General features: G+C 42.7%; 1 protein-coding gene across 13 annotated transcripts in view; it reads right to left on the bottom strand.

Moving 5' to 3' along the window:
• Positions 1-26,094, bottom strand: part of LOC122553234 (N-heparan sulfate sulfotransferase 4-like) — an 889,310-nt gene that overhangs the window by 24,220 nt on the left and 838,996 nt on the right. For all 13 annotated transcript variants that reach the window (XM_087985585.1, XM_087985673.1, XM_087985675.1 and 10 more), the window contains 5 exons: positions 21,478-21,660; positions 20,266-20,362; positions 16,801-16,924; positions 371-545; positions 93-263 (listed from right to left, as the gene is read on the bottom strand). In XM_087985585.1, the coding sequence (XP_087841711.1) occupies positions 93-263; positions 371-545; positions 16,801-16,924; positions 20,266-20,362; positions 21,478-21,660 (750 nt within the window). The remainder of the gene's footprint in view (positions 1-92; positions 264-370; positions 546-16,800; positions 16,925-20,265; positions 20,363-21,477; positions 21,661-26,094) is intronic.

The following is a 26,094-nucleotide window of genomic DNA, read 5'->3' as shown; positions in this document are numbered from 1 at the left end:
AATACACAGAGCTGAATAAACTGCAACTGAGAGATGCATAACCTATCACATGTAAGTGGAACAGAAGGATTCTTGCCTGTTTCGGTGCTCACCTGTCGAGTTGGGTAGTATGTTAGCCACCTTTCGATGTGTGCTGCATACCAGCCAGGCACCAGACACCGATTATGAAGGGCCCGAAGCTCAGGAACAGCTCGCCGACCTGCCGTGATCACCTCATAAAAACTATACCGAAGGGCAGCGGGATCCTCATGTGCTCGCTGGTGCTGATGGATATTGGAAGAAATGGAAAATTCAGACGGCGTCATGGATCAGTTAAAAAGAGGGTGCTCAACATAATTAAATGTAAGAAAGCAGAAGGGTCGAAGGTTACCTGGTACCAGGAGTAGGCCCGATCTGAAGGGTTGATGAGGATGGTGATTATCTTCACCTTTGGCAAGAGGGCTGCAGCTCGCTTCGGAGCATCCTCTGAATGAAAGTAGTTTGCACTTTTCTCAAACAGAAAGTCTGTGGTCATGTTGGAAGGGATGGGGAAAAAATTCATGTACCTATGAAATTAGAACAGAAGAAGTAAATATTCATTACTTTGAACACAACAGAGTAGTACTACAGTGGTTTATGCCTGAAATCATTAACACTATGAACTCTGTTGTGTAATTGGCTGAATTACCAATCAAGTGCAGGCAATGCTGTCCAAAGCTAAATGGAGCTTGCATTTATAAAGTGCTTTTGATATACACCATACATGAGAAATGTTTTGTTTCATTCACTCATGTGATGCGGGTATCAATGGCTACGCCTCCATTTATCATCCATCCCTACTTGCCCTTGAGAAGGTGATGATGAGCCATCTTCTTTAACTGCTGCAGTTTGTGGGTGTGGAGGAGGGTGAAATAGATACAGCCACTGTATTGCTAGGAAGGGAGGCTCCAGGATTTGATCCAGTGACAATGAAGGAACTGTGATACAATGTGTGGTTTGAAAATAATCGTGACTGCAGTGGGGTTCCCATGCATCTACCGTCTTTTGTTCTTTGAGGTGGTAGAGGTTGCAGGTTTGAAGGGTGCTGTCTGCAGAACAAGAAGAAACATTGAAGTCTGTTCATTGTTGTACAGCAGGAAATGGTAATAGCTAAAATGTGTTGCTGGAAAAGCGCAGCAAGTCAGGCAGCATCCAGGGAACAGGAGAATCGACGTTTCGGGCATAAGCCCTTCTTCTGAAGAAGGGCTTATGCCCGAAACGTCGATTCTCCTGTTCCCTGGATGCTGCCTGACCTGCTGCGCTTTTCCAGCAACACATTTTCAGCTCTGATCTCCAGCATCTGCAGACCTCACTTTCTCCTCAATGGTAATAGCTAGCCAAGTGCTAAACTAAGTTCATGGCACAATTTGCTAATTATACAGCATGAAAACAGACCCTTCGGTCCAACTCGCCCTGCCAAATCAGGTTTCCCAAATAAACTAGTCCCACTTGCCTGTGTTTGAGCCATAACTCTAAGTCGATCGTATTCATGTACCTGTCTCAATGTCTTTTAAATGTTGTAACTGTACCTGCATCGACCGCTTCCTCTGGCAGTTCATTCCACATACTAACCACCCTCTGACTGAAAAGGTTGCCCATTGGGTCCCTTTTTAATGTTTCCCTTCTCAACTTGAAATTATGCCCTCTACTTTTGAACTTCCCCACCCTGGGGAAAACACCTCTGCTATTCACCTTATCTATGCTCTCATGATTTTATAAGCCTCTATAAGATCACCCCACAATCTCCGACACTCAAGAGAAAAGAATCCCAGCCTATTGACTGACAGATCTCCAAATGTCTGGGAAAATAACATTTAAAAATGGCTCCTGTCAATTGGAAGTCTGGGAATTTTATGTCAAATTTTGATGACTAACAGAGTGGAAGGAACTCCCAGTGTCTAGAACCTGAGCTCTGAAGAGGAGTAAAGTGAGAATGACGTTGAGGTTGGAAAGATACCTTAATAGCTGTTTTCCCAATACATAAATGCATTGATGATAGTCTGAGGATAATGAAGCCCCGAGTCTCCTTTGGTGCACAATGACAGTGTCAAGAATGTGGTGCTGGAAAAGCACAGCCGGTCAGGCAGCATCTGAGGAGCAGAAAAATCACGTTCCGGCAATAATCCTTGGATGCTGCCTAACCTGCTGTGCTTTTCCACACTCTCGACTCTGATCTCCAGCATCAGCAATGCTCACTTTCTCCTGCATAAGGACAGTGACAGAGGTTGTCAGCTGAGGTGCGGCCTAAGCATAAAAAACTGGGGAGGGACCAAAATCCGTCAGGTCTCATCAAACATCTGGTTCCTAACAGAGGCCTGCAGTGAGTGGAAATTCTGCCAAATCCCCAATATATCAAAAGCAATAAAATCAAGGGAAGCACATCCCTCACTGCAAATGTTGTTCGATCTGGAATTAATCACTGGCTCATCTCCTACTCTGATCTCAAACCTAGGTCCAAGCTTTGGGCTGAAGTACAGTTATTTCCTGCAGTTTTAAAAATATATTCTTAGCTGTGTTCAGAGGAAGCTGGAAAGAGGACAGAGGTTCATGAGGACTGCAGTCATCTGTGTGCTCAGAGCCTTAAAAGCTGCAACGAGTGCATGGTGTTACCTGCTAGCCAAGTCCAAAGATTAGTTAGGTCAGTAATAGCACTGTAGAGGGATCAGTCTGAGGGGGAGATCATGTTCAGTTGAGGCAGTCCTGCCAAGTCAACCTGGTTACTGCTGGGTATTTGCTCAAACTGGTCATGTGGTATACCAGTGGGTAATCCATGGAGCCCTGGGGAAAGCAGGCAACTCAAATCGGAGGATGGGCATCATTGGATTGGGTTCCCCAGAAAACAGTGGCAGTGAAAGAAGAGGTATGTGTTTCACAAGTCAGTATCACTCTGACTTCTACAATACTCAGTCAATACAGGGCAATTTGCAAAGCCACATGCTCTGGCAGAGTGAACAAGGGACATTAGTAGTCATGTTAAAGGGCTTAAAGCTGACTGGGTCATTCATCAGCTTGTCGTTTTTTTGTCCCAAAATGCATATTACACGTTATAGCCACAAACCACCATGATCATTCTATGGTTTGCTCTAACTGCCTCCTTGGAAGGAAATGTAATCAGACAAGTTATTGTAAAAGTGTCACATGTGCCTTGCATTTCTAAATCACCTACATAGTTATCATTGGAGAGCAACTACCACTACTAATCAGAGAGGGTATCACAGCTACAGAAGTTACCATTGTCGAGGAGGGTCTGCCTACTGAGTCAGTATGGGTGGAAATTAGGAACAGTAAGGGAGCAGTCACCTCATTAATCGTTTAGTACAGGCCTCCCAATAGCAGCAGGGAGATTGAAGAAAGCATAGGTCGGCAGATTTTGGAAAAGTGTGGATGTAGTAGGGTTGTTGTAATGGGTGACTTTAACTTTCCCAATATTGACTGGAACCTCCTTTGAGCAGATGGTTTGGAAGGAACTGTTTTTGTAAGGTGTTTTCAGGAGGGTTTTCTAACTCAGTACGTTGACAGGCCGACGAGGGGAGAGGCCATTTTGGATTTGGTGCTCGGCAATGAGCCAGGGCAGGTGTCAGATCTTGCGGTTGGAGAGCATTTTTGTGGTAGTGACCACAACTGCCTCACATTCTACATAGATATGGAGAAGGAGAGAAGCAGGCACAATGGGAGGATATTTAATTGGGGAAAAGGAAACTATGATGCTACCAGACGTGAGTTGGGAAGCATGGACTAGGAGCAATTGTTCCATGGAAAGGGCACTATAGACATGTGGAGACTGTTTAAGGAACAGTTGTTGCGAGTGATGCATAAATGTGTTCCTCTGAGACTGGCACGAAGGGGTAAGATAAAGGAACCTTGGATGACGAGAGCGGAGGAGCTTCTGGTTAAAAGAAAGAAGGCAGCTTACGTAAGGTGGAGGAAGCTAGGGTCTTGCTCAGCTCTAGAGGATTACAGGCAGGCGAGGAAGGAGCTCAAAAATGGTCTGAGGAGAGCAGGAGGGGGCACGAAAAAGGCTTGGCAGGAAGGATTAGGGAGAATCCAAAGGCATTTTACACATATGTGAGGAATAAGAGAGTGATCAAAGAAAGAGTAGGGCCGATCAGGGATAGCATAGGGAACTTGTGTATAGAGTCTGAGGAGATAGGGGAAGCCCTAAATGAGTTTTTTGCTTCTGTCTTTACTAAACAAAAGGACCTTGTAGTGAATGAAACCATTGAGGAGAAGGTAAGCATGCTGGAACGGATAGAGATTGAGGAAGCTGATGTGCTGAAAAATTTGACAAACATTAAGATTGACAAGTCGCCAGGGCCAGACCAGATTTGCCCTCAGCTGCTTTGGGAAGCATGAAATGTGATTGCTTTGCCACTTGCGAAGATCTTTGCATCCTTGCTCTCCAACGGAGTCGTACCTGAGGACTGGAGGGAGGCAAATGTAATTCCTCTCTTCAAGAAAGGAAATAGGGAAATCCCCGGCAATTACAGACCAGTCAGTCTCACATCTGTCATCTGCAAGGTGTTAGAAAGGATTCTGAGGGATTTATGACCATCTAGAAGAGCTGGAAATGTGTTGCTGGAAAAGCGCAGCAGGTCAGGCAGCATCCAGGGAACAGGAGAATCGACGTTTCGGGCATAAGCCCTTCTTCAGGAATGGGGAAAGTTTGACCAGCAGGCTAAGATAAAAGGTAGGGAGGAGGGACTTGGGGGAGGGGCGTCGGAAATGTGATAGGTGGAAAGAGGTCAAGGTGAGGGTGATAGGTCAGACTGGGGTGGGGGCGGAGAGGTCGGGAAGAAGATCTCAAGTTAGGAAGGCGGTGCTGAATTTGATGGATTTGACTGAGACAGGGTGGGGGGAGGGGAAATGAGGAAACTGGTGAAATCCGAGTTCATCCCTTGTGGTTGGAGGGTTCCTAGGCGGAAGATGAGGCGTTCTTCCTCCAACCGTCGTTTTGTTGTGGTCTGACGATGGAGGAGTCCAAAGACCTGCATATCCTTGGTGGAGTGGGAGGGGGAATTGAAATGTTGAGCTACAGGGTGGTTGGGTTGGTTGGTCCGGGTGTCCCAGAGGTGTTCTCTGAAACGCTCCGCAAGTAGCCGGCCTGTCTCCCCAATATAGAGGAGGCCACATCGGGTGCAGAGGATGCAATAGATGATATGTGTAGAGGTGCAGGTGAATCTGTGACGGATATGGAAGTTTCCTTTGGGGCCTTGGAGGGAGGTGAGGGGGGAGGTGTGGGCGCAAGTCTTGCACCTCCTGCGGTTGCAGGGGAAGGTGCCGGGAGTGGAGGTTGGGTTGGTGGGGTTGTGGATCTGACGAGGGAGTCACGGAGGGAGTGGTCTTTACGGAATGCTGATAGGGGAGGGGAGGGAAATATATCCTTGGTGGTGGGGTCCGTTTGGAAGTCGCGGAAATGGCGGCGGATGATGCGCTGTACATGGAGATTGGTGGGGTGGTAGGTGAGGACCAGTGGGGTTCTGTCCTGGTGGGGGTTGGAGGGGCGGGGTTCAAGGTCGGAGGAGCGGGAAGTGGAAGAGATGCGGTGGAGGGCATCGTCGACCACGTCGGGGGGGAAATTGCGGTCCTTGAAGAAGGAGGCCATCTGGGTTGTGCGTTTTTGGAACTGGTCCTCCTGGGACCAGATGCGGCGGAGTCGAAGGAATTGGGAGAATGGGATGGCGTTTTTACAGGGGGCAGGATGGGAGGAGGTGTAGTCCAGGTAGCTGTGGGAGTCGGTCGGTTTGTAGTAGATGTCCGTTATGATTCAACCCTCCAACCACAAGGGATGAACTCGGATTTCACCAGTTTCCTCATTTCCCCTCCCCCCACCCTGTCTCAGTCAAATCCATCAAATTCAGCACTGCCTTCCTAACCTGAGATCTTCTTCCCGACCTCTCCGCCCCCACCCCAGTCTGACCTATTACCCTCACCTTGACCTCTTTCCACCTATCACATTTCCGACGCCCCTCCCCCAAGTCCCTCCTCCCTACCTTTTATCTTAGCCTGCTGGACAAACTTTCCCCATTCCTGAAGAAGGGCTTATGCCCGAAACGTCGATTCTCCTGTTCCCTGGATGCTGCCTGACCTGCTGCGCTTTTCCAGCAACACATTTCCAGCTCTGATCTCCAGCATCTGCAGACCTCACTTTCTCCTCAAAGACCATCTAGAAGAGCATGGCTTGATTAAATGCAGTCAACACGGCTTTGTGAGGGGCAGGTCATGCCTCACAAACCTTATCGAGTTCTTTGAGGATTTTACGAGACAAGTTGATGAGGGTCGAGAGGTTGATGTGGTATATATGGAATTCAGCAAAGCATTTGATAAGGTTCCCCATGGTTCAAAAGGTTAGGAGGAATGGGATACAGGGAAATTCAGCTGTCTGGATACAGAATTGGCGGTCGACAGAAGACAGCGAGTGGTAGTAGAAGGAAAATATTCTGCCTGGAAGTCTGTGGTGAGTGGTGTTCCACAGGGCTCTGTCCTTGGGCCTCTACTGTTTGTAATTTTTATTAATGACTTGGATGAGGGGATTGAAGGATGGGTTAGCAAGTTTGCAGACGACACAAAGGTTGGAGGTGTCGTTGACAGTATAGAGGACTGTTGTAGGCTGCAGCAGGACATTGACAGGATGCAGAGATGGGCTGAGAGGTGGCAGATGGAGTTCAACCTGGATAAATGCAAAGTGATGCATTTTGGAACATCGAACTTGAACGTTGAGTACAGGATTAAAGACAGGATTCTTGGCAGTGTAGAGTAACAGTGGGATCTTGGTGTGCAGGTACATAGATCCCTTAAAATTGCCACCCAGGTGGACAGGGTTGTTAAGAAAGCATATGGTGTTTTGGCTTTCATTATCAGGCGGATTGAGTTTAAGAGCTGTGAGATCTTGATGCAGCTCTATAAAACTTTGGTTAGACCGCACTTGGAATACTGTGTCCAGTTCTGGTCGCCCTATTATAAGAAAGATGTGGATGCTTTGGAGAGGGTTCAGAGGAGTTTTAGCAGGATGCTGCCTGGAATGGAGGGCTTATCTTACGAAGCGAGGTTGACTGAGCTCGGACTTTTTTCATTGGAAAAAGAAGGAAGAGAGGGGACCTAATTGAGGTGTACAAGATAATGAGAGGCATAGATAGAGACGATAGTGAGAGACGTTTTCCCAGGGCAGAAATTGTAAAGACGAGGGGTCATAGTTTTAAGCTGTTTGGCGGAAAGTATAGAGGGGATGTCAGAGGTGGGTTCTTTACGCAGAGGGTTGAGAGAGCATGGAATGCATTGCCAGCAGCAGTTGTGGAAGCGAGGTCATTGGGGATATTTAAGAGACTGTTGGACATGCATATGGTCACAGAAATTTGAGCGATTACCTTACATGAGGATCAATGGTCAGCACAACATTGTGGGCTGAAGGGCCTGTTCTGTTTTATGTTCTATGTTCTAAGCTGGTACATTCACACAAATTGGGGGTGGTGGGGGGATGTGTGATTTGGCAGGGAGCGGGGTGTTGCCACTACAGTGAGTGAGAAACATAGAATCCCTACAGTATAGAAACAGGCCCTTTGGTCCAATAAGTCCACACTGACCTCCCAAAGAGTAATCCACACAGAGCCATTCCCCTACCTATTACTCTACATTTACCCTGACTAATGCACCTAACCAACACACCCCTGAACACTATGGACAACTTAGCATGGCCAGTTCACCTAACCTGCACATCTTTGGACTGTGGGTGGAAACAGGAGCACCCGGAGGAAACCCACGCAGACACGGGGAGAATGTGCAAACTCCACACAGTCAGTCACCAGAGGCTGGAGTTGAACCTGGCACCCTGGTGCTGTGAGACAGCAGTGTTAACCACTGAGCCATCGTGCTTACTATCAAAATTCCACTGTGACTGTGCCTCACCCATTTGGATAAGATTATATACCTCAGAGATCCTTAGTGAGACGTGACAGTGGCCTCCTCAAGGAGGTTTCAGGCCACACTGTGTCAGGGCATAACATGAGGCTTCATTGTGATTGATGTGAAGGCTTATTAATGAAACAGTTTTCTCTTTATTACGTTTCCACAGATTATCTGCTTCTGCACCTGACATGTACATTCATGTGGCCATTCCAGTGACCTTTTTTTAAATGCTAGGACAAAGTCCAAGGAAAGAGTAATTACATTGTTGTCAGCAAGAACAGTAAACTCCAGCGGCTGCCACAGAGTCAGTAAAGGGAGGAATGGCAGGTGCTGAACCCTGGAGGAAATGGCGGAGAAAGCCGTGATCCTGCACCTACACGCCTTACTGTCCTTCCCTATGGCTTTTAGAAAGATAGAGCAGGAGCAGTTCCCTGGCCATTCATCACTGAACTGTCTTATCTGCTGCAGCGGGACTTGCACTCAGAAGGACTTGCACTCAGAAGGACTCAGTGGCAATCCCATTCGGAGGCTGTCATGGTTGCAGCTGGCTTGCAATCTAATGCTAGCAGCTCACTTCAAAGAGTAACTGGGGACCTGTGAAGTGTCTTGCAATCTTCAACTCACAAATGAACCCATTTTTGATGCCATTTTGTCTGATCACTGTTATTCATATCCTTCCTTTGTGATAAAGAGAGTCAGGCAGCTTGGGCAATTGGATTCTCTGGCATTGTTGGCTTTCTACTGGTGCATGGTGCTATTTACTGCATCTACATTGCTTTGAGAGTGCCTATTACTAATCTGAAAAGTTTGTCAACAGATAAGGCTTCTGCTCCATCAGTGTTCAAAATTATGTGTGTCAATGATTTGGAAGCATGCACCAGATAACCTCGGAGCTGCCATGACGTTTACATATTGCAGAATCCTCAAGACCTACAGGATGACTGCTGGGAAGTCAGAGCTCAGAAGCCCTCAGACTAGGAAAGAATGAAGATATAATAGTACTCCCATTTCTACTGAGCCAAAGTGCAGTAGACCATAGGCCTCTCAAGCTGAGGTTTTGATACTTGGATCTCTCCAGTGGGGATTGCAGTATCACCCAGGAATGGTATGCTGGCTCATAGTGGCATGTTGTGCCTTTCACAACTGGAATCAACAAAGTCGAGAATATCCTGGATGCAGAGAACATGGGTGGTGGGGGGGGGGAAACGAGGGGGAGTGGATCAACAACAATCCTCTGATGATGAAGATAAGAATGACAATGAGGAAGGTCACGATAAGACAGCATGAAAGAACTGTGCATCAGTGAGTGCAAGAAGCCAGAGAGAAACTTTCAGAAACCTGTTTACAGGATGAATGAGGTTGGACTTCTCTTGAACTGTTTTAACAGTGCTGGCTATATAGCAAGCAGATTCTGCTTATTCAAAAGACATATAACCCTTGTTATTGTTGCAGTCCTTGACCTTTTTTTGTCACTGAAAAAATATTTTGTTGCTGAGCTGACTGCATATTGCATCACTTTGGGTGATTCTCCTTTCAAGTATCTGCACATCCACGTCCTATTGATCCACTAAGGAAAAAGCAGCAGTCAGTGACACAGGACCTGAATATTGCATAGGGCTAAGATTAAGTGGCTTTTAAGGCTTTGGTCAGGGTATGATATTTAAGTGTTGTGCAGTGAAGTCTCTCGTGATTGAAATCAAAAATCCGAAGGTAGCGCCTTGGACATTTTGTATCATCGATTAGCTTTCACCATTTAAGAGTGTAAGTAGACTGCTACATTGCTCTGAAATTCTTGAGCATCTGGAGGAGAGCTGCCTCATGGGAGAGGCAGTTTTGTGTGCAGCATTGCATTGTGTGCAGATGCTGTCAAGCCCTCAGCATCTTATATGCCTTAATAAGATCGCCTCCTTTCCTCAGCATCTTATACATCTCAATAAGATCACCTTCTTTCCTCAGCATCTTGGATGCCTCAATAAGATCATCTCCTTTCCTCAGGATCTTATACATCTCAGCAAGATCATCTCTTTTCTTTTAAATTTCAATGCACACACAACCAGCCTCTTCAACCTTTCCTCATAGGATAACCCAATCATCTCAGAAATCAGTCAAGTGAACCTTCTCTGTATAGCTTCCAATGCAATTGCACCCTTAAATAAATAAGGAGACCACACATCTATACAATTATGAAATTTCGATCACACTAGTGCCCTGATCAAAGGTATAAAAACACCCCATTTTTATTATCAATTTTCCTTGCAATAAACAATAACATTCTCTGTGCCTAATTACTTGCTGTACCTGCATGCTAACTTTGTGATTTATGTACCAGGACACCAACACCCCTTGGAGTTCTGTAATCTCTCTCCACTTGAATCAATATGGATGGCTCAGTGGTTAACACTGCTGCCTCACAGCACCAGGGTCCCAGGTTCAATTCCAGTCCACCAGGGTGACTGTCTGTGTAGAGTTTGCACATTCTCCCCATGTCAGCGTGGGTTTCCTTCGGGTGCTCTGGTTTCCTCCCACAGTCCAAAGATGTGCAGGTCAGGTGAATTGGCCTTGCTGAGTTGCCCATAGTGTTAGGTGCATTAGTTGGAGGGAAATGGATCTGATTGGGTTACTCTTTGGAGGGTCAGTGTGGATTGGTTGGGCTGAAGAGCCTATTTTCACACTGTAGGGAATCTAATCTAATATGTTGCTTTTCTGTTATTCCTCCCAAAGTGGAAAAATGTTCAGGCTCTCTCTCATTATACTTCATCCACCAAACCTTTGCCTATTCACTTAATCAACCTATATCATTTTTCAGACACCTTATGTCCACTTAACATTTACTTTCCTACCTATCTTGGTGTCATAAGCAAATTTAGCTACTTGGTCTATTCAACCAAGTCATTGATAATACATTGTAAACAACATGAGCTCCAACACTGATCCCTTTGGTACTTCATTGGTACAATCTTGCTGATATAAAAATGAGCCATTTATCCTTACGCTGCTTTTCCTGTGAGCAAACCGATCCTCAATCCATGCCAACATGTTACCTGCTTTACCATGAGCTCTTTTTAACTCTTATTTTGCATAGTGATCTTTGATGCAGCACCTTGTCAAATGCCTTCTGGAATTCTAAGTGTATTCACGAGTTCAACTTTGTCCACATTACTGTCACTTCCTCAAAGAACTTAAATAAATTAGTCAAACATAGTTTCCCTTTCAAAACCATGCTGACTGTGACTGATTGCAATGAAATGTTTTAAGTGCCCTCCTAAACTCCTTATCAATGGATTCCAGCATTTTACTTATGACAGATATAAAGCTAACTAGCCTGTAGTTTCTGGCTTTCTGACTCCTTTCTTAAATAGAGAAAATACATTTGTTTTTTTTTCCAATCTGACAGTAAGTTTCCAGAATTGCAGTATTATTTGATTATCTGTGTTCTGATCGCTACTGCCATCAATCCCATTCGAACCAGATATTTTTTCTATGCTTTTTCTAAGATAATTAGTTGACACCAGGCCAACTCATTTCACTGAGCATCCATTCCAGTACCTTGAAAGGATTTCTTTCGCTCACAACATCTAGACTTACTTGAAAACTTATTACTTTTGAATGAATCCTCTAATCCTGAGGTCACATTCAAATTTAACAGTCTGTATAAATCTTCTTTATTCATGCTTTTTATCATTTTGGTTACATTTCCTTCCTGTTAATACTACTCCAATGAAAGCAAGTTTAATGTGAGATTCTCTGAAAGAATGCAAGCTCCGATAGCCTTTGAACACGATTTTTGCTTTGCTCTGTCCCTCCAGAAACACAGCAATAATATCTCAAAGGTCAGATGCTGAATTTTCAAAGTACAACGGGGAAGCTGAAGCCTGGATCATTTCTGAGTCCCATTCTTGTGCCACAATTACATCACTCATGTGTTCCTACTTTGAAATATAAATGCTCTAGTTGGGACAGAGTCAAGTTTGGTGCTCGATTAGTGACCCCGAAGAGGAGAGTTGTCTGCAGAGACAGAGAGTGGCAAAGGCAGATGCCAATCTTGCTGATCAGAGGAAGAAGCTGATCACTGGACAGCAGCATACACCCTCATGAAAGAAACCATATGGCCAATTGGCAGGTATTGTGCATGACTTGGGCAAAATTCCCCAGGGTCCTTCAGTTTTACACTGCAGAAAATGAACTTTCACTTCCCCTGTACTGAAACTAAGAACTGTGTTCTAATGTGCACTAGACTATTTGGGTTCACCAAATTCACATTTAAAAGAACATACTTTAGAGGGAGATCATGAGGGCAAAAAGGGGGCATGCGATAGCTTTGGCAAATAGGGTTAAAGAGAATCCAAAGGGTTTTCACAAATACATTAAGGACTAAAGGGCAGAGAATAGGGTCCTCAAAGATCAGCAAGGCAGACTTTGGGTGGAGCGGCAGGAGATGGGGGAGATACTAAATGAGTATTTTTCATCAATATTTACTGTGGAGAAGGACATGGATGATATAGAATGTGGGGAAGTAGATGGTGACATGTTGAAAAATGTCCATATTACAGAGAAGGAAGTGCTGGATGCCTTGAAACACGTAAAGGTGGATAAATCCCCAGGACCTGATCAGATGGACATTAGAATTCTGTGGGAAGCTAGAGAAGTGATTGCTGGGCCCCTTGCTGAGATATTTGTATCATTAATAGTCACAGGTGAGGTGCCGGAAGACTGGAGGTTGGCTAACAAGGTATCACTATTTAAGAAAGATGGGAAGAACAAGCCAGAAAACTATAGACCGGTGAGCCTGACATCAGTGGTGGGCAAGTTGTTGGAGGGAATCCAGAGGGACAGGATGTACATATATTTGGAAAGCCAAGGACTGATTAGGGATAGTCATCATGGCTTTGTATGTGGGAAATCATATCTCACGAGCTTGATTGAGTTTTTTGAAGATGTAACAAAGAGCATTGATGAGGGCAGAGCGGTGGACGTGATCTATATGGACTTCAGTAAGGCATTTGACAAGGATCCCCATGGGAGACTGGTTAGCAATGTTAGATCTCATGGAGTACAGGGAGAACTACCTATTTGGATAGAGAACTGGCTCAAAGGTAGAAGAGAGAGGTTGGTGGTGGAGGGTTGTTTTTCAGACTGGAGGCCTGGAACCAGTGGCTTGCCACAAGGATCAGTGCTGGGTCCACTACTTTTCATCATTTATAAAAATGATTTGGATGGGAGCATAGGAGGTATAGTTAGCAAGTTTGCAGACGACACCAAAATTGGAGGTGTAGTGGACAGCAAAGAAGGTTACCTCAGATTACAACAGGATCTTGATCAGATTGGCTAATGGGCTGAGGAGTGGCAGATGGAGTTTAATTCAGATAAATGCGAGGTGCTGCATTTTGGGAAAGCAAATCTTAGCAGGACTTCTCCACTTAATGGTCAGGTCCTAGGGAGTGTTGCTGAGCAAAGAGATCTTGGAGTGCAGGTTCATAGCTCCTTGTATGTGGAGTCACTTCTGATAGGATAGTGAAGAAGGCATTTGGTATGTTTTCCTTTATTGGTCAGTGTGTTGAGTACAGGAGTTGGGAGGGTCATGTTGCGGCTGTCCAGGACATTGGTTAGGCCACTGTTGGATAACTGTGTGCAATTCTGGTCTCCTTCCTATCGGAAAGATGTTGTGAAACTAAAAAGGGTTCAGAAAAGACTTACAAGGAAGTTACTAGGGTTGGAGGATTTGAGCTGTTTGGCTGGGGCTGTTTTCCCTGGAGCATTGGAGGCTGAGGGGTGACCTTATAGAGGTTTTTAAAATCATGAGGGGCATGGATAGGATAAATAGACAATGTCTTTTCCCTGGGGTGGGCGATTCCAGAACTAGAGGGCATAGGTTTAGGGTGAAAGGGGAAAGATAATAAAAGGAACCTAAGAAGCAACTTTTTCACACAGAATGGTGCGTGTGTCGAATGAGCTGTCAGAGGAAGTGGTGGAGGCTGGGACAATTGCAACATTTAAAAGGCACCTGGATGGGTATAGGAATAGGAAGGGTTTGGAGGGATTTGGGCCAAGTGCTGGCAAATGGAACTAGATTTGGTTGGGATATTTGGTCGGCATGGATGAGTTGGACCAAAGGGTCTGTTTCCGTGCTGTACATCTCTATGACTCTATGATTCTAATTCCATTTTTGCTGGAATTCCAGAAAGGTTCCTTAAGGAACTTATTGAGGCATTAATGAAAGGCTCTCCCTTCTGGGCTTCCTCCGTAAATTGAAGTGCATCCTGGAGTAATCAGAAAGCAGAGACTTCCTCTGGGAACATGCTTTTTACATTATGTCCGCATATGTTCTCAAGCCCAGTAGGAATTGAAAATTAAGTCCGAAGTATCTGAAATGAAACACAGTTTTGAAATCCAAGAATCATGCTAAAGTGCTATCAATACATTTCAAGGAGATTAAGTTGATTTAGTGTCTGAAAGTTCCGTGTCAAAATACATTTTCCTAAAATTACGCAGTATGGAATCCTGTCTAATCTTGGACATTTCTCCAAAGTTATTTTTACATCTCTCACAGATTAAGTACCCTGATCCAACAATTCCATTCTAAGAAATTATGCAGTTTCAACAGGAGGTCTCACGCCTGACTTTGTCCAAGGTGGACTTCCTTGGAACTGGGCTGGCCATTTCAAGACCAGAATCTGGCAATGTATCTATCTCCCTGAGTATTGTGTGGTCTGTGGTCATTATTGTTAGGAAAGGATAACTGGACATGAATGCAGCACAACTGATACTACAAGTTGGATTTTTTAAAAAAATTGCTAATGGGATGTGGGCAGCCCAACATTTATTATGCATCCCTGATTGTCTTTGAAATGATTGGCATGCTGCCCTTTTGAATCGCAGCAATCCAAGGTGGGGATAGATATACACAGTGCTGTCAGAATAGGAGTTGCAAGATTTTGATCCAGTGACAGCGAAAGAACAGTAATAAAATTTCAAGTCAGGATGGTGTGCGACTTGGAGGGGATTTTGCAGGTGACAGTTCTCATATATTTGCTACCCTTGTCCTTCTGGATGGTCAAGGGTCACAAGTTTGAAAGGTGCTGTTGAAGGAATTGTTGATAGTTGCTGCTGTGCAGAGATGGCATAGTCTGAGAATATTTACTTTCGAGAGGAACAGGGCTGTGAGAGATATTAGTTCAACATTCAAGCTTCTTAAGGGAATTCAACGATTCAAGACCTAATGTTGTGTTTAAATTGCTGCAAATTCTAGAACTGGGGAGGCAGACTCAAGATTTGAAAAGGAATGGTGATTGTCTAGTTTGCATTTACACAAAAGTTCTTGGTAACACAGAAGTTTTGGTCGACAGTGGAGGCAGATGGAAGTCATAGGTCAATGTACCATACTAGGAGGCTGTTTGACCCATTGAACTGATTTGAAATTTTGGATGATTGTCCAGTAGAATAGATTGACTGATCTCCTTGAGCTCATAACAAAATGGTGGGCACAATTTTATGTTACTTGCCTTATTACACCAAGCACTACATCATAGCTGTTTAGGTTGATACCTCCCATTACCAGTCCATACTAGCTGTCAGCAAATTGAGTGCTGTAAGGAGTTATGTTCGTCAATGCCACCCAAACCATAGCAGTCTGGATTACCTTTTTGAGGAACTGAATGACAGTCCTTCACAAAAAGATTCCAAATTTTCCTTATATGAGCCTGTTTTTCTCCATTGGCCACGGAGCTAGTTGAAATGTATGTACACTCCAACCAGTTTAAATCCAGAAAGGAAATTGAGGTCCTTCTACTCAAACTTATAGAAGAGCCTCATGGTGTGCTTGTCAGGCAAGAGCACTGGGCAGTCATTCAAATTCTATCTAACTTTGTTGTCAGAGTCCACGAAGCATTAAAACAACCAACCTCATTTTGAAACAACTACTGCCCTGCCATGGCTGAGCAACTGAAGTAGCAATTGATTCATAGCATTAGGTAAGTTTACGGATCACTTATAAGATTTTAAAGAATGCGCTTTTGAAAGCTCTTCACTTATGCGATCAGTTTGATGGATTGCAATGTGGGTTTAGTTGATAGCGGACACATTTAGCTCTTAAATTAGAAGATTTAACTGGGTTCTAGCTCCATTCCAGAAATTTGAGAACTTCAGTTGATACTGCAGTATGGTACTGATAGTGTGTTACACTGGTAGATGTGGTGGTATAACAAAGCCCCATTTGCTCTCTTAAATGGTTGTAAAAGATTCCATGGCATTATTCAAGAAAGAGTAGGCGAATTTTCTCTAATGCTCAACCAACACCACTAGAAGGACAGACTGTCCAGTCACAATGCTGCTTGTAGAAGCTTGCAGGTTACAATTTGCCTCCTGATTTCCCTACATTAATAAAACGACCACACTTGGGTATATTCCAAGAGCATATTTGCCACTTTATAAATGCTAGCACTTTCTTTGTATTTCTAAGTTGCCCTAAGTTTCATTTGTGTAACAATTAGCATTTTTGCTAAATTTCACAAAACACCATTGGTTAATTGGCTTGCTGATCTTTGGTGCTTTCCTAGTTACATTCAAAATTTGACCGTGTAAAGTAATCAGAGACAGAAGCTGTTAGCTTACTGGTCAATGAGACTAGATATTGGCATGCCAATATATTTACTTAATTGCTTAGCTGTTTAGTCTTCTTACAGGACTGAATAATCTTAAGATTACATGTTAATGTGGTTTTCAAATTAACCTGAAACGTTTCGGAATCCACAAAATACTTCTGACATCATTGTAGAATTCATATCTTCAAATCAAATGACTGATTTTTCCCATATTATGAATATTGGGCTCCCAATTTTGATAAATATATTCTTGTTTACAGAAAATGCCTATTGCTTGCTCTCTTACCAATCAATTCCCTTGTGATAGGCATTCCCATTGAAGAACTGCACTTCTTCGAAGGTCTTTGGATTGGGGAAATTACTGGTGATGGCTGGATGCATAATTAGGAACAAGTACAAGGCTGTCGTGCCTGGGAACAGAAAATACGAAAAAGTTATTGATGCGTTTATGTAGACTTTGCCACCTTTCTATGCTTGTGATTTTGTTTGAGCTTCTTGCTCAGAACATTTAATTTTTGAAACTACTGTAAAAATGCTGTTCTGTGAAATGCTAGATTATTTAATTAGAACACAGTAATTAAGGACTATTAGCATGAGTCAATTATCACCATTTTTACTGCATGCATGGGAGAACAGCATAAAACAATTCCCAGAGACTAATTAAAATACACAATTATTTTCAATTTTAGGCTGCGATAGACATTGCTAATATAGTTGACACATTGAAATAAACGGCTATTAATGGATATTTGCATTTAAATAACAACTGAAAAATTAAATCACGACCTGCATCCATTTTATTTAACGCTACTAACTAAATAATCGACATTGTTTATAACACTGTCGACTCTTCCTGGGCCCTTCCATCTTAAATGTAAGATTCTTAACAGCCTTCTGTCACAATTAAAAGCTTTCAATATAATATAAAATACAAAACAATGATTAATAAATTGCAGGGCACTGAGAAATGAATACAAATATTGCTGGTAGAGGAGCAGGATTGTTAACTGTAGAGAACAATCTCCAAATGAACAGATTATATAGTTGATGAGAAATAAGCACAAGTCCTTAACGGAAAATGAGTTTTTTTATTATCACAAGACTCATCTCAGAAAACAAACTGTCTTATCAAACATGAGAGGCAATTTTAACTTAACCTACTTGGTGGGAAATTTGTGAGAAAATGACAAGCTCGGATCAACAGCCACATAAAAGATTCCACTTTCCACAGAAGTCAACCAAATGATTCCCTGTATCAGTAGGAAGGTACCTTGACACCGACGAGTAAGTACTGGGTGATTGCAAAGTGCTGCACTTGACAACTACATGGGAAAAGTACTGGTGGGGCCAACTGAACATTGAAGTTCTCTGCAAACCAATCCTATTAAAACAAGGGATTTCATTACAGCAGCTGATAATGCTGATATGGTGTCAGCGTTACGCAGGAAAATACCTTAGCTCCATCTACTCACCTGACTTTTCAACCCACCACCTGGCCTCAGTAGCCCCAACCAGTGTTAAAATTAACCCCAGTCTTTTCAAGTTTTCTTGTCCTATCTTGTCCCTCCACTTTAACATTTCTGCTCTGTCCTTGGACACAAGAAAATATTGGACTATATATTGTCACATAGCAGAATGCCTAAAATGAAGAATGAGCTTGATGAAGCTGCATACCCTATACTGAAACTGAATATCTGGGATTTTGGGGTGCAATTGCACAGGTTCCACCATTGCTTTGGGCTTCACTGACCTTTGCCCATGAGTTCCCAATAAGCTCAAAGCTGGAAGTACAGATATAATTCTGCTGAAACTTGTAATTGCTTCAACTCAAATGATCACGGGGCAAATTTACTCATCCATTGGAACATTAATGGGACAAGTCACAGAAACACTGGGAAAAAAAATGATTTTCTTTCTGGAGTTTCTGCCGTTCTTTGACCTCACTGTGAAAATGTATCTTCATTGGAGCATTTAAAGTTCTTTAATTCTTGAAAGATCTTAGGATGAGAAGATGGCATGTTGTGCCTCAGTTTTATTAACTGTTGTCACCCTGTAGAGAAAAGTATAGACCACAACAACCAAATGGACCAGATTGTGCCCAAGTATGAAATTATTAAGAGGGTTTCACTATTTTCAACTTTTAATTTACAAGTTTGAACCAACATTCATTAAACATAAATTAGCAGGGAGATGAATGTTAATTTTTTTAAAAAGTCGCTTTAAGTATTTGATATATGCCTTTCATAAACTAAGCATTTGCCTCACTTCCTGCATAAATAAAGCATTATGTAGCTAGAAGGTTCAACAACTTGCTGTTCTTTATTCATTCACTCTGAGATAGGAATTGCCCTCAACAACAGTCACCTTTGAGTTTAAAGTGTACAATTACCATCAGCACAGTACAGTTGGAAGATCCTATTTTCCCTTTAGATCAAGACAATCCCGAGAGGGCAATTTTCCAGAAATTGTTTTCAAACGGCCAGCTAATAATACCTCAGACCATAAACTGGCCTGTTTTACTGGATTTAGATTATCTTAGATTAGATTAGAATATGGAAACAGGCCCTTCAGCCCAACAACCGACCCTCCGAAGGATAACCCACCCAGCCCCATTTCCCTACTCTCTATTTTACCCTGACTAACGCACCTTACACTATGGGCAATTTAGCATGGCCAATTTACCTGACCAGCACATCTTTGGATTGTGGTAGGAAACCGGAGCACCCGGAGGAAACCCACGCAGACACAGGGAGAATGTGCAAACTCCACACAGTCAACCAATGCAGGAATTGAACCCGGGTCTCTGGTGCTGTAAGGCAGCAGTGCTAACCACTGAGCCACCGGGCCGCCCCTCTTTTTTAGCCAATGCATTGTACCTATAAGAGCTCCTGATTCCTTTCACAGAAAACATAAAAACTGACCGCGGCACGGTGGCTCAGTGGTGGGCGGCACGGTGGCACAGTGGTTAGCGCTGCTGCCTCACAGCGCCAGAGACCCAGGTTCAATTCCCGACTCAGGCGACTGACTGTGTGGAGTTTGCACGTTCTCCCCGTGTCTGCGTGGGTTTCCTCCGGGTGCTCCGGTTTCCTCCCACAGTCCAAAGATGTGCAGGGTCAGGTGAATTGGCCACGCTAAATTGCCCATAGTGTTAGGTTAAAGGGGTAAATGTAGGGGTAGGGGTATGGGTGGGTTGTGCTTCGGCGGGTCAGTGTGGACTTGTTGGGCCGAAGGGCCTGTTTCCACCCTGTAAGTAATCTAATCTAATGACCGCTTCCTGGGAGTAATTTGCTTCTGCATCTGTCAAGAATCCTGTGTTCCTCTTTCTACTTCTGTATGCATTTTCTTTGTGTCTGCATCTCTTTATCAATTGCTTTCCCCCTCAACTTGTTTGGTGTAGCTCTCCTTTGTGCCCGCCAGTCACATGGCTTCTTTCTTAACTACCTTATTGCTGGTACTGCTTCCAGGTCAAATGTATTCCAGTCATGTGCACTAGTATTTCTTATTATCCAAGAAAATTAGAATGATCCACTACTCTTAAAAATAATTACATATTTCACAGATTTTAAAAGACATATACAAATATTACATACTGTAATGTTTCCAAGCCAGGGTTCCGGAACTAAACATTTTATATTACCTGCAAATGTATCGTATGAACATGATAAATGGAACAGTTCATGTGAGTAGCTATTCATCATGCACCTATTTGGATAGCATGGACAAGTCTTCATAACTTGAGATAAAAGCTCACCTGTTTTTTGAGGTCCAATAACCAGAAATTTTGGTAAACGATCACAGGTTTTCTCTTTAGACCAGATGTCTTTATGTCGTTTATCATCACATGGATTCTACCAATAAAGAGTGAAATTGGGTACCATATTAAAACAGTCGAATTCCTGCAGAAAGAAAGCTAGCTAGATAAACATGGAAACCTGATAACTTTGCAGTATAGTGGATGAAAAGCTGTGTGTGTGCTTTCGTGGTTGCATGGAAATTAATCTGTACAAATAGAAAAGAGTTTCTAGTTCAACTCACAAAACTGTTGAAAAATTCTAAAAAATATTCCAAGCTTCCAGCCAGCTAGTATTTGTGGGTGGCTTGAATCTTAACTCCAAACAATGGTGGAGCAGCAAGAAAGATCCTATGTATCCCCACTGAATGCTTGCCACATATTTAAATGTTTAGCAACTGCCGCTCATTAGAGGAAGAGAAATATATGACAAAGAAAATGTGATGTTTTGAGATATTTTGATGTGATGAGGCTCTCTGTAAATGTAAATTTTTAAAAAATAGGTTGAAATGCTTTGGCAATTTGGACAGACCTCTGGCCCAGGTGTTTAAAAAAATACAAATGTTCCTTAATGCAATGCCCCACCCTTCCAACCAGAAGCCTATTTATCCCCTCATATTGAAAGTTAAACAAAATTTCAAATAAATAACCACTTTCTTATACGAATCACATTCAAAACAATCCAGGCATTATTTTCATAATAGGATTGCAGCCATGTAGCAAGGATATGCCAGGTACTACGCTCCCAGTTTTTTTCTGAAAGGCACAATCTCAAAAGCTAATGAATATGTCAACTTTCCAATGACTCAGATTAATTTGGAGTCAGAATTTAGCTTCAGCACCTATTCCTGCCAAAATGCTACTGTGTCAATTATACTTTTTATTGCTGATGCAAATTGTGAATTAAAGGAAAAAAAAATCAGAAACAAATATGTATAATAAATGGTAGGATAAGTGGAAGCTTGTGGTCAGTTTGTTTCCAGCTGTGCTTTTGATTGTTACCTCCTCTCATGAAAATTAACTTAGATTCCTTTCACAGGCACAGCTATTAACAAGGTGAAGAGAACTCTTGTGTACAGAGTGGAGGTGGAGGTGGAGATTGGGGTGACTCATTATGAGACTGTTATCTGCAGAATTAGTAGCACACTTGATTCTAGAAGGCTGGAAGTATACCTGCCAGAGCGGGTCCTTTTGTTCTGGAAAGAGTTCAAAATATTTGTGCGCCAACTGTACAGGGGGGATGGTTTGTAGCTTCAGGTTGGTCCAACAGTGGACAAAATTAGCCAGGTTCACAAATGTATAGAGTCCTAGTCTATCATTTCCATAATTGGATAAATGTGTCATGAAGATGCTGATCTGAAAGAAAAAGAGAAACAGGTCACATTGCTGGAGCTACTTAATTGGAGAGTTATAATTAAAGAACGTCTTAATTAAAGAAACTTAGTTTATAATCCAGTGGTCAAGCTAACCCTTTGCTTCCCCTGTGGATCACGTAGCCTCAGAAGTAAAATATTCTCATCCCATTGCTTAAAGACAATGACTTGTTTTGGATTAAGGTCTCAGGTGTAATAAATGCCCTTTGGCCCTGTCACTCTAATTGCCTCATCTGATTAACAAACTGGATATTAATTTCTGTGCAACATCACATTGTCACTCCTTAATGGAAAGGGACAAACTATCTCAATTAAAAACAAAATAGAAATGTTGTAAAATACAGTAGGTCAGTCACTATTTGTAAAGAGGAAAATGAATTAGCATTTCAGTTGCAACTTGTCGTTACACTCATACATACAGACTAGTTAATGTACTGTGGCTTTATAACAACTTCTAATTATATTGGTATTGTTCTTTTAATGTCGTGAAATGTCCCAAGACATTTCACAGGAATGATTCACAGGATAATGAAGATTCCAATGATCCAATAATGTGAATCTTTCTCCCCTGCACCAGCTCCTCAGTCACACATTCATCTGCTCTATCCATGTATTCCTATCCTCACTAGCTTGTGGGACCAGACATTACTACCCTTGAGGACCTCCTTTTTAAATTCCTGCCTAACTTCTTATATTCTCTCCTCAGAATTTCATCCTTTTCTCTTCCTAGTTTGTTAGTTCCAATATGCCCAACCACCTCCTGCTGGTCCCTCTCCCATTTGAAATCTCTTCTGGAGTAGAAGTGACCTGTATAAGATGGATGGATTGCATCTGAATTGGAAGGGGGCTAATATACTAGATTTCTAGATGGGAGATTTGCTAGAGCTATTTGGGAGTATTTAAACCAGTATGTGGGGGTGGGGTTGCTGGGTGGGACCCAAGGAAATAGTGAGGAAAGAGATCAGTCTGTGACTGGTACAGTTGAGAAAAGGAGCAAGTCAAACAGTCAGGGCAGGCAGAAACAAAGCAGAGAATGAGGTAGGACTGATAAATTAAATTGCATTTATTTCAATGTATGAGGCCTAACTGGTAAGGCAGATGAACTCAGGGCATGGGATAGGGATATCATAGCAATTACAAAGACATTGCTCAGGGATGGACAGGACTGGCATCTTCATGTTCCAGCATATAGATGCTATAGGACAGACAGAAAAGGGAGCAAGAGAGGAGGGGGAGTGGCATTTTTGATTAAGGATAACATTACAGCAGTACTCAGGGAGGATATTCCTGGGAATACATCCAGGGAAGTTATTTGAGTGGAACTGAGAAATAAGAAAGGGATGATCACCTTATTGGATTGTACTATAGACCCCCAATAGTAAGTGGGAAATTGAGAAACAAATTTATAAGGTGTCAGTTACTTGTAAGAATAATAGGGTGGCTATGGTAGAGGATTTTAACTTTCCAAACATAGACCGGATTGCTATATGGCCCTTGACTGGCTTGGATGGAGAGGAATTTGTGTACAAGAAAATTTTTTGATTCAGTATGTGAACGTATCTAATAGAGAAGATACAAAACTTGACCTCCTCTTGGGAAATAAGGCAGGGCAGGTGACTGAGGACCATTTTGTGACCAGTGACCATAATTCTACTAGTTTTTAAATAGTGACAGAAAAGGGACAAACCAGATCTAAAAGTTAAAGTTCTAAAGTGGAGGAAGACCAATTTTGATGGTATTCGGTAAAGAAGTTTCAAAAGCTGACTGGGGGCACATATTTGCAGGTAATGGGATGGCTGGAAATGGGAAGCCTACGGGAATGAGATAACGAGAGTCCAGAGACAGAATATTCCCGTTAGGGTGAAAGACAAAACTGGTAGATGTAGAGAATGCAGGGAATGCTGGATGACTAGAGAAATTGAGGTTTTGGTTAAGAAGAAGAAGAAAGCGTATGTCAGGTATAGACAGGATAGATCGAGTTAATCCTTGGAAGAGTATAAAGGCACTAGGAGTATACGTAGAAGGGAAATCATGTGGGCAAAAAGGGGACATGAGATAGCTTTGGCAAATAGTTTTAAGAAGAATCCAAAGGGATTCTACAAATGCATTGACAAGAGAGTATCTAGGAGAGAATAGGACCCAATAAAGATCTGCAAGGCCGCCTATGTGTGGAATTGAAGTACGAAACAATTATTTTGCATCAGTGTTTACTGTGGAAAAGGATATAGAAGATAGAGAACATGGGGGAATAAATAGCAACATCTTGAAAAATGTCCATATTACAGAGGAGGATTGTGCTGGATATCTTAAAATGCATAAAGGTGGATAAATCCCAGGGATCATCAGGTGTATCCTAGAACTCTGTGGGAAGCTAGGGAAGTGATTGCTGTGCCTCTTGCTAAGATATTTGTATCATCGATCGACACAGGTGAGGTGCTCAAAGTCTGGAGGTTGTTTAATGTGGTGCCACTATTTAAGAAAGGTGGCAAGAAAAAGTCAGGGAACTATAGACCGGTGAGCCTGACATTGGTGGTGGGCAAGTTGTTGGAGGGAATACGGAGGAACAAGATTTACATGTATTTGATAGGCAAGGACTGATTAGAGATAGTCCCATTGTGCATGGGAAATTGTGTGTCACCAACTTGATTGTTTTTTTGAAGAAGTAACAAAGAGGATTGATGAAGGCAGAGCAATGGACATGATCTACATGGACTTCAGTAAGGCATTCAACAAGGTTCCTCATGGTAGACTGGTTAGCAAGGTTAGATCACATGGAATACAGGGAGAACTAGTCATTTAGATACAGAATTGGCTCAAAGGTAGAAGACAGAGGGTGGTGGTGGAGGGTTGCTTTTCAGAATGGAGGCCTGTGACCAGTGGCATGGCACAGGATCAATGCTGGGTCCACTGCTTTTCGTCATTTATGTAAATGATTTGGATATGAACGTAACAGGTATGGTTAGTAAGTTTCTAGATGACACCAAAATTGGGGGAGTCCAAACTAGAGGGCATAAGCTTAAGGTGAGAGGGGAAATGTTTGAAAGGGATCTGAGGGGGAAACTTTTCACACAGAGGATGGAAAGTATGGAATCACTTGCTAGAAATGGTCAAGACTGGTACAATTACACCATTTAAAAGGCATCTGGAAGGGTATAGGAATAGGAAGGATTTAGATAGATGTGGGCTAAATGCTGGCAAATGCAACTAGATCTACTTAGGATATCTAGTCAGCATGGATAGATTGGAGCGAAGGTTCTGTTTCTGTGCTGTATATCTCTATAGCTATATGACTAAGTGTTATCATGAGGCTACAAGCCTCAAATGGAACCACCATTTTCAATGTAGCTCTGGCCTGCTCAGTGTTTTGGGCCGTCTATAAATCTGGACTCAGTACCTACTGCATATAGTTTACCAACTCGCCCCCACAGATGGAGATGTATATGACCTTTGCAGTGTCTGCCTACCCTGAGAGGCAACAATCTTTCCTCAGCTTCCCCAATGCCCCCAGGCCTTCTTGTCCCTTCTTCATCTCCGGTCTGGCACTGAAGGTTAATTCTATCAGACTGTTCAGTCAGCCTCTCAATATGGCTGGCTGCGGCTTGAAAACAGCAATATAAATGCCAATCAGTTCAACAACAAATTTGGTCTCCTTAGCTTCCTATTGCTTCCTCCTCAGCTCCAAGTTAATATTGAGCACATTCATTCTATTTTTATGTGGATGGTACCTGAGTATTTCCAACGTTACTGACAGACAATACAGAACAAATCAACTTGACAGAAACATGCAGCTCTAAATATCTGTCAATTCAAGAGGCAACTGTTACTTGTTCAAATAATAAACATGTCTTTTCACCTCATTGCTATGCTGAGCCAAGAAGCAATTTTAAATGATTCAGAATATGAGGTTTATGAAATCTCATCACACAGTTTAGGCCTTATTAAGCTTAGCTTAAATAAGAGTGACAACTCTGTGTATTTGGTAGGCAGATTGAAAATGTGTTTGCATTTCTTTTTACCAGTTTAAATCATAGATATTGTCTTTTATACATATTCAATACAAAAAAATGTCAAACATAAAATATTTCGCCTTGCTTTTGCTTAGTTTAAGCTCAGTACTGCTCCTGTGCTGGGAAAGTGTGTCCAATACAATAACACAGAATAAAGGACAGCTCTGAACCATGACTATTGCTGCAGGAAACCACCAGAGGGTGCTAAGTGTGCTATAACTACTCAAATCTCAACATTAGCATGGCACCCATTCTACTTCTGGGGAACGGAGAAGAGATAGCAATGGCAGATGGAGGGACTGGGGTCAAGTGGAAGAGGGCTCAGCTACGATTCGCCAACATTTAACCCAGGATCTCCAGCTCCAAACTACTCCATTCAGTCAGCTTTTCTCCAAACCACCCACATCTCC

This window comes from Chiloscyllium plagiosum, unplaced genomic scaffold (assembly GCF_037043375.1).
Source record: "Chiloscyllium plagiosum isolate Xiang-an unplaced genomic scaffold, Cpla_swu_hap1 HiC_scaffold_1, whole genome shotgun sequence".
In the NCBI taxonomy this organism is placed as follows: Eukaryota; Metazoa; Chordata; class Chondrichthyes; order Orectolobiformes; family Hemiscylliidae; genus Chiloscyllium; species Chiloscyllium plagiosum.
Note: the sequence above shows the minus strand (reverse complement) of the source record. Positions and strands in the feature narration are given on the sequence as shown.